The sequence below is a fragment of the Leptodactylus fuscus genome, chromosome 7 (assembly GCF_031893055.1).
Source record: "Leptodactylus fuscus isolate aLepFus1 chromosome 7, aLepFus1.hap2, whole genome shotgun sequence".
NCBI classification, from domain to species: domain Eukaryota; kingdom Metazoa; phylum Chordata; class Amphibia; order Anura; family Leptodactylidae; genus Leptodactylus; species Leptodactylus fuscus.
Genome location: NC_134271.1, coordinates 95,159,611 through 95,179,831, shown reverse-complemented (window position 1 = coordinate 95,179,831; position 20,221 = coordinate 95,159,611). Strand labels below are relative to the sequence as shown.

Below are 20,221 nucleotides of genomic sequence, written 5' to 3'. Positions count from 1 at the left end.
AGGAGAAGAGGAACGCCCCAACAGGTTAAAAGAAATAAAAGAAACAATACTTGCCTCACAATCGCCTTCAGCTCATGTAGTGATGCTGCTTGGGCACCAAACAGTATCTGCTTCTTGGTTTTTCTCAATACACAGCAATGCCGCAGTCTCAGTGGGTCACCATTGCGGCTAGTGGTTGGGTATGCAGTCATTGCTGGTTGTTGAGAAGAGCCAGAAAGCAAGGACAAACAAAATACCTGTGCGGGTAAGTTCAGATGGGGTTTTTCGGTCCGGAACCTGAGGTGAAGGCCACCTCAGGTTCCGGACCAAAAATCGGGTAGCCGTGACAGAAAGCCGGTGCACTGCAATGAATGGGCCTAGTTTGGAGGAGGGAGTGTCTTCAGGCCGAATTGCAAGGAGAAACGCCCTGAAGAATGAGCACCTCGCTTCTTTTTTCCAGGAGCCGGAAGGAACGGCTCCCGGAAAAAACTCCTGAGCAGCTCCCACTGATTTCAATGGGAGCCGTCTTTTTGGTCACGATTTTGAGGTGGATACGGCCTCAAAATCCTGACCAAAAATCTCAGTGTGAACTTACCCTAAGCATATAGGGGGCCTCCTTTTTTTTAAAAAAAAAAAAAAAAAAAACCTCATTATGAGTCAGATCTTTTTCCCCAGCTGACAACTATTTTAAACAAAGCAGGAAGGTGCTAAAAAAAAGTTGCTCTCATTTTACAGTATTTCTAGAATCTGGAAGGTTCACTCATTGAGCACAACGTCATACTTCACTTTCTTTGCAGCAATAATTCCTGAGCAATAAATCAGTTTCTTGCAGGGGATCTACTCAACAAAAAAGGAGCAGACCAAATAGATCCCCTCTTTAGTGAAAACAACCTTTATTTTATCTAATGCAGAAAAACAATGAATTCTGTATCTTCTGATATCTTCCACATAACTCTCCTCATATAACTAGTTTGTGACCCTTCGGTACTGGCCGACAAGCCTTTAAGAAGCAATGTGATTGCACAGTCACTTAGCGCCATCTTGTGGAGAACATGCTACTTCCACGGTTGGCATCAAGTACAAGCTCTCAAAGACAATTAGAGGAAGCTTTACACTAGTGATAAAAGCTGAAATACTGAACTGTCTTAGTGAAAACATGTTCTGTACAAATCAAAGAGGAAAGCAGATCAGACGCCTGTCTCAAGCGATCAGCAAATGGAGCATTGGGAAGAGGCAGGCGCTCATCACAGGCACAATGTTATCTGGGCAATGTATAGAGCCAAAAGAGTTACTTTACCGATATACTGAGTTATAGCTGACCACTACCTCTTCCTACCAGTCACAGGGATGAATCATTATATGGGCACTAGTCTCTGGGCCTATGTCCCCGTTTCTACAATTCATGGACTGCCTAAGTAACCTAGTGACAATGTCTGAAGTATTATGTGAAGTGGCTCCTTCATTATACTACTGCATATTACATGGCTTAAGGTGTTTTTTTTGCTTTTGTGTGGGAAGATGTTTGGTGGACATTTTTGTAATATACTTTATTAACCTATCTTCCTTTTTATAAAAAATAAGTTCTAAAGTTCTCCTAGTAACCTTGTAACTGAGCTGTTTCCAGGAAAAATCCATACACATATGTATTGTTAGTTACTGATATAGAATTTGCCAAAGGGGGATGTTGCTCCAGTTTTATATAATCTACACACTACATGGTGTCAAATAAAAGCTTAATTTCTAAGCTTTCACATGCTACCCAGATCACAATACTAGCTACGGAACGAAAAAAAACCTCAAAGATATCATGAGCTAAAAACACAGTAAGGAACTTGAACATCATGAGCTGCATATAAAATGTCATTTACTGTGTTTTTAACTATTGAAATCTCATTTTTATTATAGAAAGAACTAAATAAAGCTCTAAAAACTGAGATAAACTAGATAAAGCTTGATAAAACTGAGACTCAGCTTTCATATGACACCAGTTATTTTAAAGAGGACCTTTCACCACCCCAAGCCTGTGCAGTTTTCTGCACCATGTTATAGGCGCTGCTGCACAGACTCTGGGGCACTTTGAATTATCTCTATAGCCCCCCTAGTTGTGGAGTTCTGAGCCCCGTTATTTCTGGCGCCCTGTATGTTAATGAAGCCCTTCACTTTCAGAAGGGCGTTTCTGACACTGTCCAATTAGCAGAGGACAGTGGGGCCACACGGTGGCTCAGTGGTTAGCACTGCAGCCTTGCAGCACTGGAGTCCTGGTGTTCAAATCCCGCCAAGGGCAAAAAAAACATCTGTAAGGAGTTTGTATGTTCTCCCTGTGTCTGCATGGATTTCCATCCCATATTCCAAAAAAGACATACTGATAGGGAAAAATGTACATTGTGAGCTCTATGTGGGGCTCACAATCTACATTTAAAAAAAGAAAAAAAAAGAAAAAAAAAAAAAAAAAAAAACAATTAGCAGAGGACAGTGTCAGAGCAGCTTCAGCAGTGTGATCTCGCATTTCTCTCTTTACAGGACTGAGAAGAACAGCCAGAGGAGTGATTCCAGGGAGAGTTCTGAAGTGGACAAAGGAGAACTTCAGTGACATCACTACTGGTAAGTATAGAAACCCCTAAGCAATGAGCATAAGTGCCCAGTAGACCCTTGGGACCTAGGTCTAGCCCCTATACAACGAGCATTATCCCTAGGAAACGAGCATTAACCTGTAATAGCCCTTAAGCAACAAGCAGTAGCCCTTAGCAACGAGCGTTAACACCTGTTAGCCCCTAGGCAACAAGCAAAATTGATAATCATGATCAGTGGGGGTCCGACTGCTAGGACTCTGACAGATCCCAATAACGGGGCTTCAGTTCTCCTAGTGAGACATTCATTCTCCATGGGAACATAGGAGATAACTGCATGCAGCACTCAGGCGTCTGCAGCGCTTCCAATGACATATAAACTTACTAATAGGACGTTCAAAAATTGAAGTTCAAGGTTCAAAAATTCTCTCCCTCTTCCCCCTTTTGGACCCCCCTCACAAAGTCCAGAACCATGGGTTATTTGACATACACTTTATATGTTCATAACCTGATAACTGGCATTGTACAACTGGATGACTTAGTTGTGTGATGAACAATTTCCCCACAACTTCTATCCCTTATCTCAGACTTTCCCATTCGTTTCTGTTAAATGTTTCTTTTGCACAAGGTTTCATACCATTTATATTAGACCCTATCGTTGCTATGAAGACACTTTACAATGAATTTCATGTATTACACAAGTTTTTATTGAACAGATAACTTTTACATAAATCTTCACTCTATCTGAGGGTTATGCTTGAACAGATATTCTGCCTGTAAGAAGAGAAATAAGCATACAGAACTGGTCAGAAACCTGGATAGTATTACTATTTAACTGCAGTTTAGGAAAATCTGTAAATTTGCTGAAAAATAGGAGTTTATAGTAATCCATTGAGTGGATTACAGTGTGATGGAGTAGCAGGAAGACCTATGGAGTATCTACAGTAGTTGCTTTTTCATTTCAATGGAGGCCATGTAATATTCTATTTCTCCTGTAGTGGCCGCTATGGAATAGTTTGAGACCCAACAAAAAAAAATCAACAAAAAATGTTTCTGGTTATGTCCAAATCAGCTCATCCTCATCTAATACATAGTAATATGCAAACAGGATTCAGGGGCTGCAATTTTTTTGTGGGTTGAGGGGGGGTCTAACACATCCTGTGAACATTGACTAAACAAATAGTATCTTACCAGATAGTCAACTGGGTCATCTGGCCTGACCTTGCAGCATTCATTCAATCCTTCTATGAGTGTTGGCATGATGTTCTTCATTAGATAATTCCTTAAAGGAACTGACTGGGCTTCCAGCATTTCATGTTCTTGGCGTTTTACCTCTTCTAGGCGACTATTCTGTAACATTAGAGACAAACATAACTTACAGTATGGAGTTATATATTGCATATAGTTAAAAAAAAAAAAAAAAAAAAAAAAAAAAGAGTATTTCTGGACTATTAGGACAAGGTATGGACTACTGTGTTCATATATGACTACACTTATTTTACTGAGTGGCACATGATCTGTGCACAGCCTGTTTTATGATTTCCATCAGTATAGGTGGCTAGACTATTTAGCATATAATAAAGTCAGAATACATTGAATGCTTAATTCCAATTTTCTGAACATCCAACTCACCCACTCCTCCCATCGGGCGATCTTTTCCACTTCCTCTTCAGCCTCCATCATCTCTAATTCAGCTTTCCTTTCTGCCTCACGAGCAAGACTTTCCTCTGCCATTCTCAGCTCCAGCTCTGCCAACTCTTCTGGTGTCAGGCCATAGTTGCGAGGTTCACCGACTTCCTCGATAATTTGTTTTATTATATCTCTATATTGGGGATCATCATCTTTAGAAACATCTGTGAAAACAATGTTTTATTTTAAATATAATAATATAGGGATATACAGAGAGAAGATGGGCCCCTAGTGTTAAAGGGAGATGAGCTGTGACTTCCAGGTTGCTTGCTGCCTCCTGTCTTGGCTGTGTTAGTGAACAGAGGAGGCTTTGCACAGGTTCACACTACCCATAAAGATGGAGGATTTGACCAACCCTCAGCTGCTTGCTTCTCTTATCAGTAGGTCTTATACATTGCACATATTTCTTGGTTAATAACAGAATAACGGTCCTGGAGAATGAAGATCTCCCTTTGACTAGGTTTCCATCAGGAGAAATCTCCAAGAAAACAAACCACACCACTTCCAGTTCAAGAATTTGCCTTTAAAACGTCACTAAACTATTGAACAACGTTAGATTTTTTGGCATTATTTTTATCATGAATACATTTTGTATTACACTTTATTAACAAATTTTGCCTTCTTTCTTAACATCCTTCTTTCTATTTCCTGCTGCTAAGTCCCATTCACTTCGAAAGAGTTAAGCTGCAATGTCAAACACAACCTGAGGCAGGTGTGGTGCTGTTTCTGACACAAAACAGGCATCTATTCCCAACCCTGTACAACCCTTTTAATATAACATATAACTTTATATAAAAGAATTATGCAGCCAACAGTCATAGTATACATTCCAATCAGTGAAAAAAATTAAGCAAGAAAAAGGATTTGATACTCAGCCCAAATGTTGTCGAATCTCTGTTTTCATGTATAAAGTTCCTTTTCACCGATATATCCTCGGTAAGGCTATGCCCGGAAGGTTGGACTCCCTCGACTCGGAGTAGTAGGCACAAATTTCAAAGGTAAAAAAGATCCAGCAAAAGCCAAGGTGGATGGTTCAATGTAGAAAAAATTCCTTCTTTATTGTAAATCACAAATTCTCAATAAAACCGCAACGGTACAAACATTACTAGCAAAAAATAGCGTCAGACTGACGCGTTTCGGATCCTATGTCCTTCCTCAAAGTCTGAACTCAGTTCAGACTTTCTACATTGAACCATCCACCTTGGCTTTTGCTGGATCTTTTTTACCTTTGAAATAGTATACATTCACCAAACCTACCGATATGCAAAGGGTGAATTTCAGCTTCATCGAAATAATTCAGGACGGTTTCGTCCTCAGTGTTTAATTCACGGAATGTGGCGAGAGCTCGCAGGAAACGATCCTGAGCATAATGTGTTCCAGCAACCGTACTCTCTGGTAGGTTAATCACACGGTTTTTAAGAAATTCATCAGTTGCATCCAATGAAATAACATAATCTAAAAGATAATAATGGAATAATGAGTAACGTTAATCCACATTTAGCCTTAGTGACCTCCATGGACTACTGTAATAAACAGCTGTTATCTGCCACAGAGGTGCAATATAAAACTGGCTGGATACAAAATATAGCTATCTTCACTGACTTCCCCATAAATGTTCACATTTTGCTTGGTTTTGCGGTCATGTCATTATTTTTAGGTGGAGATACATGTATGCTATGTACACAATCAGCTGTAATCTGTGGTAAACCTGACAATAAGTTCTCAATCTTCCTGTAATGCCAACACATGAGAAGGTAAGTATTCAAATGAATGAACATAGGCTTTCTAAACTGGACAACCCCTTTAAAAGAGCAGTCTGACCTGGGAAACTAATTTCAATTTCTAAATATTATTTAGAATATATATATATATATATATATATATATATATATATATATATATATATATACACACACTCACCGGCCACTTTATTAGGTACACCTGTCCGACTGCTCGTTAACACTTAATTTCTAATCAGCCAATCACATGGCGGCAACTCAGTGCATTTAGGCATGTAGCCATGATCAAGACAATCTCCTGCAGTTCAAACCGAGCATCAGTATGGGGAAGAAAGGTGATTTGAGTGCCTTTGAACGTGGCATGGTTGTTGGTGCCAGAAGGGCTGGTCTGAGTATTTCAGAAACTGCTGATCTACTGGGATTTTCACGCACAACCATCTCTAGGGTTTACAGAGAATGGTCCGAAAAAGAAAAAACATCCAGTGAGCGGCAGTTCTGTGGGCGGAAATGCGTTGTTGATGCCAGAGGTCAGAGGAGAATGGCCAGACTGGTTCGAGCTGATAGAAAGGCAACAGTGACTCAAATAGCCACCCGTTACAACCAAGGTAGCCAGAAGAGCATCTCTGAACGCACAGTACGTCGAACTTTGAGGCAGATGGGCTACAGCAGCAGAAGACCACACCGGGTGCCACTCCTTTCAGCTAAGAACAGGAAACTGAGGCTACAATTTGCACAAGCTCATCGAAATTGGACAATTGAAGATTGGAAAAACGTTGCCTGGTCTGATGAGTCTCAATTTCTGCTGCGACATTCGGATGGTAGGGTCAGAATTTGGCGTCAACAACATGAAAGCATGGATCCATCCTGCCTTGTATCAACGGTTCAGGCTGGTGGTGGTGGTGTCATGGTGTGGGGAATATTTTCTTGGCACTCTTTGGGCCCCTTGGTACCAATTGAGCATCGTTGCAACGCCAAAGCCTACCTGAGTATTGTTGCTGACCATGTCCATCCCTTTATGACCACAATGTACCCAACATCTGATGGCTACTTTCAGCAGGATAATGCGCCATGTCATAAAGCTGGAATCATCTCAGACTGGTTTCTTGAACATGACAATGAGTTCACTGTACTCCAATGGCCTCCACAGTCACCAGATCTCAATCCAATAGAGCATCTTTGGGATGTGGTGGAACGGGAGATTCGCATCATGGATGTGCAGCCGACAAATCTGCGGCAACTGTGTGATGCCATCATGTCAATATGGACCAAAATCTCTGAGGAATGCTTCCAGCACCTTGTTGAATCTATGCCACGAAGAATTGAGGCAGTTCTGAAGGCAAAAGGGGGTCCAACCCGTTACTAGCATGGTGTACCTAATAAAGTGGCCGGTGAGTGTATATATATCATATATATAATTTATATATTTATTTAGGTATTCATGCAAGTTCTGTTGCAAATCTTCAATCACAGCAGACAGCAATGACAAAAAGTATAGTTTCCTCTGAAGATCATGGCACGTGTGTATTACACTGGCAGAACATTCATTTCAATGGGAACTGTGTAATATTTCATTGCTTCTCAGGTGGTACAGTATATTTCAGGTTGCTTAATAGATTACAGTTTATTACTGATAAGACATCTTGTGACTCTCTTACTCTCAGGGAATGATTCTAAGGGTGCTTTTACACATTAAAAAGCAGACTTGAAAAATGAATGGAAAATACGAACCTTAGGGATTTTCAGTCAATGAAAAATGCAAATGCATTTGCATTAAAAAAAAAAAAAAAGTTGTGTTTTTTCAATATGTTTTTTTTTTTTTTTAACACAAAAAGAAGCAGTTACGTGTTAGCCAGGCATTCTTACAACTGTCCAACACGGAGAACCCCTTTACAAAACAGTACATTCACAATAAACACACCTGGAGTGATGGTTTTATCAAAACGCGGAGCCTTACTCCTGCTCTCCTCCTCTTCTTCACCTTCTTCTGCTAAAGTCAAAGAAGAGCCAACATATAAATGAATGGAAGTGCTATATGTGCAGTATGAATCTTTTTATACAGAGATTGATCCGCCTACTTAACAGTGGCCAAGAATACATACAGTTAAAAAGCTCCTTGGCTTGTTCATAGGTCTTAGGATATCCATCTACGACATAACCCTGGTTCTGACAAGGCATAGATTTCAGTTTTTCCTTCATGAAGCGGATCACGTAGCTGTCATCCAGGCGGCCTGTAATACAAACAATAAAAATTACTATTTTTAGGAGATTACCGTATTTTTCGGACTATAAGACGCATTTTTTTTCCCCAAAATTTTTGGGGAAAAGAAGGGTGCGTCTTATAGTCTGAAGGTGGCGCCTGGCATCCGCTGTAATAGAGAGGCGGAAGCCGGCAAGTGATAGACGCCATTATAGGTGCCGGGGCCTGAGACATCGCTGCGCTCATCTGCCCTGCATGAAGCCAGCAGCGGCAGGGGCTCCTCCGTTCCCCTGCTGCTGGCTTCATGCAGGGCAGAGGATCGTAGCGATGTCTCAGGCCCCGGCGTCTATCCCTCCCCGGCATCCGCCTCTCTAGTACAGCAGATGCCGGGTCAGTATCCGTGGCCCCTTCTCCCCCGGGGCCGGTCCCCACCGGCCCCGTACCTGTAAAGTTGCAGGCCGGCTCCTGCGCGGCGATATCGCAGGAGCCGACCTGTCCGGGTGACAGCCGGGAGCCTAATGAGGCTCCCAGGCCTGTCACTTCTATATATTAGTATTGCGACTGGGTCTATGACCAGCCGTAATACTAATAGACAGAAGGTCCCATAGACGGCAATACAGTTGTATTGCCGTCTATGGGACTTGCGATCAAGTGACCGCAGGTTCAAGCCCCCGGGGGGGAATAAAATAGTAAAAAAAAAAGCTTTAAAAATATGAAATAAATAAAAGTTCTAAATCACTTCCTGTTTTTTTTTCAATACAAGGTGATCTAAGCAATAGATATCCCCCAAAATGGTATAACTAAAAAGTACAGCTGGCCCCGCAAAAAAAACACTCTATGCATCCCCGTACAGCTGCAGGGTCACCTGTCAATGTGGCCTTGCAGCTGTTGCAAAACTACAACTCCCATATATTAAATATTTTACCAGTTTTTGCTTCAAAAATTTTTTTTCCCTATTTTCCTCCTCTAAAACCTAGGTGCGTCTTATAGTCCAGTGCGTCTTATAGTCCGAAAAATATGGTAATTATTAAATATATGAATTATTTTTTCCTAACAATTAATAACTGGCATAGACTATAGACCCTAGAACGGTTCTTAACTGGCATAGATTTCCATTCTGGTGCACGGTGTGTTACCTTATTTATGAAGAGGTTGGTGTCTCTTGATAAATCAGGTGTTCCTTGCGCCTGTCTTAATAAATCTGCCCAACTGTGTACATACATTACATCACTTATCTTGTACTGATCCTGAGTTACATCCTGTATTATATTCCAGAGCTGAACTCACTATTCTGCTGGTAGAGTCACTGTATAAAAACATTACTTATTTTGTACTGATCCGGAATTACACCTTGTATTATAGTCCAGAGCTGCACTCACTATTCTGCTTTTACAGTCACTGTGTACATGCAATATACATATTGTACTGATCCTGAGTTACATCCTGTATATTCCTCCTCATTTAATGGCAATTCTGCTGGTTTTCATGTGAAACAGTCTACGAGACACTTCCTAAGAGTTTAGCAAGGATTCCTGCGCTCTCTATTATGCCCCATAGTGTCCCCTACACACAGTATTATGCCCCACTGCGGACACCCATGAAGAATTATTATACTCTGGGGTCTTTTCAGACCCCAAAGTATAATAATCGGAGACCGAAGGGGGATACCAACATAAAAATAATGTTACTTACCTATCCTCGGCTTTGCTGCAGTCCTCAGTGGTATTGGCCATCTTCAATGACGTCTGGGACTTCCATCATTCAATCTCTCTGTTGGTACGTGTATAACCCATGGAAATATACTCCTATGCCCATGAAAATATAGTCCTGTATCCTGCTTAACTGCTTCCTTGCCTGCTACTATCATTCAATCTCTCTGTTGGTACGTGATATGCATAGCACATTGTAGCCACTATATCAGTGTGATACCTGTTGTTTAACCCTACTGTGTTCTTTCCTGTCTCATTTCCCTCTCTTTGAACCTGGCCTGATTGCCTCTGCTTATATGCCCACCCATATTCACACCTGATAGACATCTTACACACCTAGGCTTGTATAAATGTAATAGCTTAGGTCATTCTGGCCTTTGTCATTCTGCATCCAGCATGCATCCAAGTGCATCTACGTGTAGACTTCAGAATTATACCAGAATTGAACCAGAAGGGAACAGAAGGTAACATAATCCATCTGCTGTAAACTGCTCACTTGTTTACCAGAAATGTTTCTCATTTCAATCACTGTTGTTTTCCCACTCCTTGTAAAAACCACCTTTCCACCCCAAACCAGTCTGGTCAGTAAAGAAATCCTCATCTCTCCCTCTCTCCTACCCCACCATATAACTTTCTCTGCACAACTCCTCACAAATCTGCAGGCTTTCCGCCCCAGACACATAGAACCCCCCCGCAGCCTCTCCTACCTACACCTGCTGTCCCTCTCCCTACTCCTCCTTACTTCTGGTGACATATCTCCTAACCCTGGACCTCCACAGCAAATCTCCACTGTCAGCCGTTTCCCCACAACTGGCGCTAGAGCACGGAACCCCCGAAATCTCAAACCAATCTCACTCACTCCTACCCCTCCCCCTGCCCTCCCCGGTGCACTGTGGAATGCCCGCTCCGTATGTAATAAACTTACCTACATCCACGACCTTTTCATTCTCAATGATTTTACATTTCTTGGTCTCACTGAAACATGGCTGACCCCCTCAGACACAGCCTCCCCCGCTGCACTCGCCTATGGAGGTCTGCAATTCTCACATACTCCCCGCCCCAACAGCAAACCTGGCGTAGGCGTAGGCATCCTCCTGTCAGACAAGTGTTCATTTGCCCCTATCCAGGCGCTACCTACACTTAACTCCCCCTCCTTTGAAGTGCATTCTGTTCATATCTACTCACCCACCAACCTCCGACTGGCCGTCATATATCGACCGCCAGGACCTACCGCTGCCTTTATCAACCACTTCACCACCTAGCTCACACACTTCCTATCTACAGACACCCCCACCATCATCATGGGGGATTTCAACATCCCCATTAACACAGACCACCCTTCCACCTCCAGTCTCTTGTCCCTCACCACCTCCTCTGGTCTCTCCCTCTGGTCCTCTTCTGCCACCCACACAAAGGGGGGCACACTAGACCTAATATTCACCCGCCTCTGCTCCATATGCAACCTCTCTAACTCTCCATCCACGCTCTCTGACCACAACCTGCTAACGTTCTCTGCCCTCTCTTCTCCAACGGACCCCCCACTCTCTAAACCACCATGCCCCCGCAGGAACCTCAACCGCCTTGACACCTGCACCCTCTCAGACTCTCTCCTACCACTCGCTGACATATCCTCAATCCAGGACACAGATGCCGCTGCTGCCTTCTATAATACCACCATTACCTCAGCCCTTGATTCTGTAGCCCCCTACACAAACTCCAGAGCCCGACCAACCAATAGACAACCCTGGCACACTGACCAGACTAAAAAACTGAGACGTGCCTCGCGGGTTGCAGAGCGCCTCTGGAAGAAAAGCCACTCCCAGGAGGACTTCCTCAGGTACAAAGAGGCAGTTCTCACATTTAAGAACGCACTCACCGCCGCCAAGCAGGTCTACTTCACCACACTCATATCCGCACTCTCTCGCAACCCCAAACAACTATTCTCCACCTTCAACTCCCTCCTCCGTCCTCCCGCCCCCCCTCCGACATCACTTATCTCAGCTGACGACTTCGCCTCCTACTTTAAAACTAAAATTGACACCATCAGAGACAGTCTCACCCTACTCCCCCGACAATCCATCCACCCAACTACTCGCTGCTCCCCATCCCTGACCTGTTTCTCCTCCATCACTGATGAAAAACTCTCCTCCCTAATCTCCAAATCCCACCTCACCTCCTGTGCGCTCGACCCGATTCAATCACATCTCATCCCCAAGCTCACTGAAGTTATCACTCCAGCCCTAATCCATCTCTTCAATCTATCCCTAACCAATGGATCCTTCCCCTCAGCCTTCAAACACACCACTGTCACTCCTATACTTAAGAAACCGTCCCTGGACCCGTCCTCTCCTGCCAACTATCGTCCCATCTCTCTGCTCCCGTACGCCTCAAAACTTCTCGAGCAACACGTCCACTCAGAACTCTCCTCCTATCTCTCGTCCAACCTGCTCTTTGACAGACTTCAGTCAGGCTTCAGACCCCGGCACTCCACTGAAACTGCCCTAACAAAAGTCACTAACGACCTGCTAACCGCCAAAGCCAAGCGCCATTACTCTGTCCTCCTCCTCCTCGACCTCTCCTCTGCCTTTGACACAGTTGACCACTCCCTCCTGTTAGAAATTCTCTCATCCCTTGGTATCTCAGACCTGGCCCATTCCTGGATCTCCTCATACCTCTCTGACCGCACATTCAGCGTCTCCCACTCGCACACCACCTCCTCACCTCGCCCTCTCTCTGTAGGTGTCCCCCAAGGCTCCGTTCTAGGACCCCTCCTGTTCTCCATCTACACCCTTGGCCTGGGCCAACTCATAGAATCTCATGGCTTTCAGTACCACTGCTATGCCGATGACACCCAAATATACATCTCTGGACCAGACATTACCTCCCTGCTGGCCAGAGTTCCAGATTGTCTAGCGGCCGTAGCCTCCTTCCTCTCCTCCCGCTTTCTCAAACTCAACATGGAGAAAACAGAGTTTATCATCTTCAGCCCATCCTGTATGGCCCCTCCACCTGACCCATCTATCAAAGTTAATGGAACCCCACTTACCCCTGTCCCACAGGCCCGATGCCTTGGGGTTACCCTGGACTCTGACTTATCCTTCAAACCACATATTCAAACCCTCAACACCTCTTGTCGCCTCCAGCTCAAGAACATCCACCGAATCCGCTCCTTCCTCACCCCGGAAACTACCAAGATGCTCGTCCAGGCCCTCATAATCTCCCGCTTAGACTACTGCAACACCCTTCTGCATGGACTCCTGGCAAACACCCTCGCCCCCCTCCAGTCCACCTTAAACTGTGCTGCTCGCTTAATCCACCTCACCCCCCGATCTTCATCGGCTGCTCCCCTCTGCCAGTCCCTCCACTGGTTACCCATAGCCCAGCGAATTGAGTTCAAGCTACTAACGCTAACATACAAAGCCATCCACAACCCATCCCCTCCATATATCTGTGACCTAATCTCCCGCTACCTGCCCACACGTAACCTCAGATCCTCCAACGACCTCCTACTCCGCTCTGCCCTCATCCGCTCCTCACACAACCGTCTCCAAGACTTCTCCCGTGCATCCCCCATACTCTGGAACTCCTTACCACGACACATAAGACTGACCCCCACAATCACAGGATTCAAGAAGGCCCTGAAGACTCACCTATTCAGGAAGGCCTACAACCTCCAATAACACTATCACCGCACCGCCATCTGTACAGTCTCCCCCTCTCCTTCTGTCTCTACCCCCTTCCCTCATAGATTGTAAGCCCTCGCGGGCAGGGCCCTCTACCCCACTGTGCCAGCCGATCACTGTTAGTATGATATGTACCTGTATATTTTGTGAATTGTATGTAACCCCCAAATGTAAAGCACCATGGAATTAATGGTGCTATATAAATAAACAATAATAATAATAATGACCCGGGATTCAGGCCCCGGTCATGTGACGTCAGGGAGAGTCAAACAAGTAGGCCCGAAGCCTGCCCAGGGAGGTAAGTAACACAGTTTTTTATGTTACCTTACCTCCCCTGGACCTCCGATCATTATACTTGGGGTCTGAAAAGATATTAATGATGTTTGTGGAGCCCGTGGCCACTGCCAGGATCAGTAAGTAAATAGGGTCTGTTACCGCAGCGGTAGTGGCTGTCGCCGGGCCCCTAATGTCCTGGAGCCCTGTGGCAGCCGCTACCCAGGTAGTTATGCCACTGCAAGGATCCTATAATGTAGTTTATTTCCTCCATTAGATTACTGCACAGTGTCTGGTATAATGCCATAAAGGAACCCTGGGAGACTTCAGAGAATTCCATTCCACACTAATATTTACCGACCACAACATTCTTTGGCATTTCTGTGGCTCATTGATAGAGACTCTGTTCCACCACTCCTGAGAGGTGCACAGCAGCTTCATTGTTTGACCTATGCTGCAGCTATGAAATTCCCCCAGCTTGTGTGATAGGAATTGTCTTATCCTACAGACACTACATCATGATATTTCAGAATACAGTATAGGCAGATGGTTAAGAGAAATGTAGCACATGCCTCCATTTTGTTCCATGTTCTCTTTTACAGAATCCAGTAATTCCTGCCAGGCTTCTGGGCCTTCCTCTCCTTCCTCTTCCTCTTCTGGAGGAGATCTCACCAAACGTTCCTTTGAGAGGAAACAGGCAATGTCATTTATATGTAAGATATCACTATATTATCCAAAGGTTAAAGTGAAATATTGGAATAGAAAAATGAATGTAATAATGATAGGGTGTTAGGAATGCTGAGAGTTGTAGTTCTTCAACAACTGAAAAGCCATAGGTTGGAGAGTATTACGCTACAGCATGATGTCTGGATGGCCAGGTAAATGAGAAAGACAGAAAGAAACAAATAATAGTCAAGATAGTCAATAGTCAAATTTCCTAGACCCATTAGTCACAATAAGGCTGTATTCACACTGAGTAACGCTGGCGGTTTTTGTGCTTATTTTTGCACATAGCGCCGCGTTAACGCCGCGCTAACGCCCCGTACACGCTGCGCTATTTTGCGGTGGCGTTGCCCGGCGTTAACGCGGCGCTATGTGCAAAAATAAGCACAAAAAACGCCAGCGTTACTCAGTGTGAATACAGCCTAAAAGTTCATTTGTTAATCTGTTACATTTCTTTTAACAGCAGGTAGTGCAGATCTAAAGACTGCCGCAACGTTTTTTCCCTTATGCGTCTTTCAAACTCCTGCAAGGAGTAGGTTGGGGTACCCTGAGAATTCGGTAGAAGCAATTTCTAACCACTCTTGTCTTCTCCTTTCCAGCCTACTGTGTATAGAGCAGTAAAATAGAGGCAGCAGCAATGTTGCTGACTCTACTGGACCTGGCCATCATTGACATAGCAGAGCACTAGATCTAAGGGTTGGTTCACACTAGCACTTGTACTCCATCTGGAAGGAGCCTGCATGGACACTCCGCGAACAGAATACAATCGCAATTGGAAGCGATGTGCTGTCAAAGCACACAGACCCAATAGACTATAATGGGCTCTGTGTACTTGCCACGCACTAATCATTCGTGCGGGCAGTGTTCGACAAGCACACAGAGCCCATTATAGTCTATTGGGTCTGTGTGATTTGACAGCACATCGCTTCCAATTGCGATTGTATTCTGTTCGGGGGGTGTCCATGCGAGTTCCTTCCGGACGGAATACAAGCGCTAGTGTGAACCAACCCTCAGTAATACGCGATCAATATAAGTAAAGGAAACTGCTCCGCCCACCCATCAACCCAAATTTTACCTACAGCCGACCAATTTACCTGACATGATACATATTATGCATCAATATGGCTAACATAAAATAGGAAACTTATTGTAATATTTTTTTAGTGTCAATTTACAAAGTGATAGAGGTTTTCATGGCTAAAATGATTGATGAGCTATTCTGAGCTTTCTCTATGTAGCAGCTGAACTGAGTTATTGCAAATTAGTTCCCATTCAAACTCCATATTGTGCTGATCTTGTGATCTTTATATGACATAGATATAACTTACCAGGTTGTCAATCGCTTCTGTGATAACGTCTTTTATATGGATGTGATGTAATTTGTAGTGTTTGCACAGCAACTTTGAGACAGTTGTTTTTCCTACAGCGACTGGGCCAAGGATGCAGATACGAAGAGGCTAAAGAGCAGAAACCAGAAGTCATTTTAATGGAGGTACAGTGGGTCTAAGCTTGGTTCTAAAAACAGAGCCACATAACTAAGTAGATTTGTCATTCAAGTATCGTTTTTGGAAACTGCAGCATGTTTTTCCCTATTGGTTTAAGAAGGAAAGAAAATCTGCAGAGAAAAACTCAGCAAAAACACAATACAAGACACTATGGAAAAAAATACAATGTGTTTCCACTGTGTTTTTTCCTGCAGCATTTTTTAACTGCGTTTCGCTACGTGGTGCCTTAACTTAAAAAAGGGTTTGTTTAGCATTTTAACAGAACAGGAGTACCCAAGTACATAAATTGTTATTATTGTGATGCTTTTTAATATTTTAGAGACATGCATTGTGTGCACCATTGAAGTATAAGGGGTAACAAGTGTGGGGATGACCAATATAAGTATCTTATTGTCATTCAGTCCAATAATCTAAGTAATAGTCAGTCCTATTAGAGTAAGACACTTTGTAGTCACACTTACCAGTAAACCACGACTCTCCTTGTACTCCTTGATGATGAGCGCAATGTTCTCCACAATTCCACTCTGAGACACCCAGTTAATATTGAAGTTCTCCTTTAAGAAAACAGCCTCCATCCTCAGGTTCACCAGTAAATGGTCAATGTCCTGTTGCTGAAACACAATAAATATCTGACAATGAATAGCATTCACCCTGCGATGTTCCATCAGTCTGGATTATACATGGAGAGCACATCATATGGAGAATTATACATAGAAGAGGGTACATAGAAACAATTACCGTTAGCTCTTTGTTCAGGAATACTGCCTCCTTAGATACTTTGTGCACTTTTCCAGGCCCAAGGTGAGTGCTGATACACTGTACAAAAATGCATAGATTTAGGGTGAAAATAATGTTATTAGTAATATTTAATTGATAAGGTTAGTTTATTGCATAGTACTTTTTGGTATTTGCAATTCAGGGTTGTATATCACCCTGCTCTCACCAAATAAATGCCACATACCTTAAATGGCCCCAATCCTTATCACTATATACATTTCATTTGGGTTTTCTGTATGGTATAGAAACCGTATGATAGTATTATGTGGGTTATGCATAGTGGTGCTTGTCACTACAGGTAGGTTACATTTGGGCTTAGCATGACAATGTTATATAGGAACTGTATGGAGTGGTATTATTGGGATCAGTATAACAATAATATAGAACCTCTACATAGCAGAATTGCAAAGGCATCGCATGGTACTAACCTGGCATTGCAGTGTGGTTTTTATTTTGGATCTGTATGGCACCATTATACAGACACTGTAAAGTACAGTGGCGTAACTACCACCACAGCAGCAGCTACCGCTGCGGTTTTTTATTTTTTACTAATAGGCCGTTACCGCCTGGAGTTACTCCAGCTGGTAACGGGTCCTATTTACTTACCGATCCTGGCAGGGCCTGGATCGGTAAGTGACACCGCGGGCCCCACAAACACTATCATTATACTCGGGGAGTCTTTTCAGACCCCCCGAGTATAATGATCGGAGGCCCGGGAGAGGTAAGAAACATAAAAAACACTGTTACTTACCTCTCCACGATCCGGGCAGGCTTCAGGCCTAGTCATCTGATGTATCATGACCCCGGCCTGCGTCCCAAGTTATGTGACGTCTGAAGTAATTGAAGATGGACTACAGCGGAGAATTTTTTTATGTTTTTCTCCCCCTGGGTTACGGATTATTATACTCGGGGGTCTGAAAAGACCCCAGAGTATAATAATTGTTAATGGGTGTCCACAGTGGGGTATAGTACTGTGTGCAGGGGCCACTATGGGGTATAATACTGTGTGCAGGGGCCACTATGGGACATAATACTGTGTGCAGGGTCCACTATGGGGAATAATACTGTGTGCAGGGGTCACTATGGGGCTTAATAGAGCGCACAGGAATGCGTAGGAGGGGGTCGGTCGAGGCCTTCGGTGTCGGTCGGGGGGGCGTCATAAGTTCGCCACGGGGCTCCGCCATTCCTAGTTACGCCACTGGTAAAGTATTATTACATGGGCACTGTGTGGAACTGTAATCAGGCATTGTAAGGAGGGTTTATTTAGAATCAGTATGGCATTATACATGCAATTTATGGCAGCATTACATAAGACGAACAGAACAAATGAATGAATTGACAATAAGTGGTATTTATGTACCTTGATGATTTCCTCCAATGTGTGTACTGAATCATCCACTGCCACCAGGTAATGCGTCCTAGGCCTCCGGTCCACTATGTTTTGCACTACACTAGAATCAGTGCATAAATATATGACTATATCATTAGAGGTAACACAACACCAGATTTTAATATGCACTGATGGTCTATGCTGCGATATGAGACTGGTGGTACCTACTCTCGTCCATGTGACTATGTTTTGCATTGCACCTGAGGCCCAGCTTGAAGGGGCTATCCATCAATCATTTTTATACCAAAAGTCCTGAAGGGCTGGTAATTGCTGTTTTAATATAATCTGCGGTTTTCTAGCATAATAAATATATCTGTACTAATCTGTGAATCTGGAGAGAATCAATCTACTTCTCTCCTGGAAGCTGACAATAGTCCCTTCATAGTTCCTCCATAGAATTCTCATCCCAGGTATACAGCCAAGCTACTGCAGGGTCTCAACCCCTTCCCTGACAAGCAGGACATGCAGCCATTTCTATTTGCTGCTCTGCAGGGAATAGATTATCACAATTCAGTGTTCTGATATATGCATCCACTAGCATCAGTCAAACTATGTAAGTAAATGTCAGAATTCTTCCTTGAATTGTTTTTAACAACATGTAAATGGCTGACATTGATCATTTTTATATGTGATACAAGGAATACAATTTACTGATGGGATAACCCCTAATTTGGTTAGGGAAAGTGTCAAATGTAAACTTTATTCATGTTTTTCTGTATGTGGTGTAAACGTATAGTGAAGATCTTTTAGCGCCACAATCTGAATGCTGGTAAACATCTGGGTCATGGTGTCAATAAACAGCACTATTAGGCTCAGCGGGATATTACATAGGATTGCCACTCTGATTAGGCTCATTACCCCATGAGAAAATACAAGAGTAAAACTACAATATACTCTCTGATTGATAAGAGAGGTGATAAAAAGGGCAGAAGTCCTTGTTACCCCTACCCCTGGGGTCAGATACAGATTATGCAGAGAGAATAGTGCCTCCCTGTCAGCACATATGACATATACATCCGTGGCAGGGAAAGGGTTAAATTTCATCAACTATGCTGCTGCTGAAGACTGTGAATTTGCAACCTTTTGCAACCACTATGCCTCACCAAGTATTGCTTCTCCATTGGTTAACTAAAGACATCCGTGCCATTGTCACCCATACCACACATATAACATGTATAAGGGTTAGTTCACATCTATGCCAAGTGAGTGCTTGGGCATTGCGTTCCCCATTCCACTTTAGAAAGGCAGAGAGAAAAGTCTTGCAAGCAGGACTTTCCTCTACACATATTTCAGGCGGAAACCCATCGGACCCCATTATAGTATATGGGGTCTGCAGGTAACTGCTATTAAAGTGGATTGGGTATCTGTTTTTCAGGTCCCCAAGTGGACCTGAAGAACGGAAACCCAAGTACAGATATGAATCTAGCCTAAGTGAATACTGCTGTATAAAATACTCCTCCGCTGTTATCAGATGTGTATTATGAGATGTGCAATATTGAGGAACTAACATTCTATAACAATAAGTGATGATAATGTATACCAAAAGTCTTTACCTGGCTAAATCAGCAATATGAATTAATGGGATGATATTCTGCCCTTCTCCATAGATGGATAATGCAGGTGTCTCCCCCTTCCAGGCCTCCTGCCCTCATGAAGCAGAGATACAATTATCATATACAAATACCATGAGCTATAATGTGGCTGTAGAGATATCACACAAGATATAATTGTACACTTTACATGTCTTCTGAGGAGTCTATGAATGACCTGAATCCTTGCGGAAAAGGACTTACTTTAAAGATTGTATGAAGAACACCTTCTTCTGCTCCATATGGCACCCCAGATGCTATTACATATGTTGAAAATTTGCCCTTATTCTGTGCAAGACAAACATTACATTAAATATTTCTTTATTAAACTAATGAAATGAACAAGAAATATCATTTTGTAATACAAAACTATGAAACTGTGACCAAGACAAAAAAAATAG

At 43.2% G+C, this 20,221-nt stretch overlaps 1 protein-coding gene across 2 annotated transcripts in view; it reads right to left on the bottom strand.

Moving 5' to 3' along the window:
- Positions 1-3,242: 3,242 nt before the first annotated feature.
- Positions 3,243-20,221, bottom strand: part of AK7 (adenylate kinase 7) — a 37,346-nt gene continuing 20,367 nt past the window's right edge. For both annotated transcript variants that reach the window (XM_075282571.1, XM_075282570.1), the window contains 13 exons: positions 20,025-20,108; positions 19,785-19,873; positions 18,202-18,292; positions 16,803-16,880; positions 16,526-16,675; positions 15,888-16,016; positions 14,409-14,517; positions 8,074-8,202; positions 7,893-7,961; positions 5,493-5,690; positions 4,179-4,399; positions 3,738-3,896; positions 3,243-3,320 (listed from right to left, as the gene is read on the bottom strand). In XM_075282571.1, the coding sequence (XP_075138672.1) occupies positions 3,282-3,320; positions 3,738-3,896; positions 4,179-4,399; positions 5,493-5,690; positions 7,893-7,961; positions 8,074-8,202; positions 14,409-14,517; positions 15,888-16,016; positions 16,526-16,675; positions 16,803-16,880; positions 18,202-18,292; positions 19,785-19,873; positions 20,025-20,108 (1,545 nt within the window). In that variant the 3' untranslated portion in view covers positions 3,243-3,281. The remainder of the gene's footprint in view (positions 3,321-3,737; positions 3,897-4,178; positions 4,400-5,492; positions 5,691-7,892; positions 7,962-8,073; positions 8,203-14,408; positions 14,518-15,887; positions 16,017-16,525; positions 16,676-16,802; positions 16,881-18,201; positions 18,293-19,784; positions 19,874-20,024; positions 20,109-20,221) is intronic.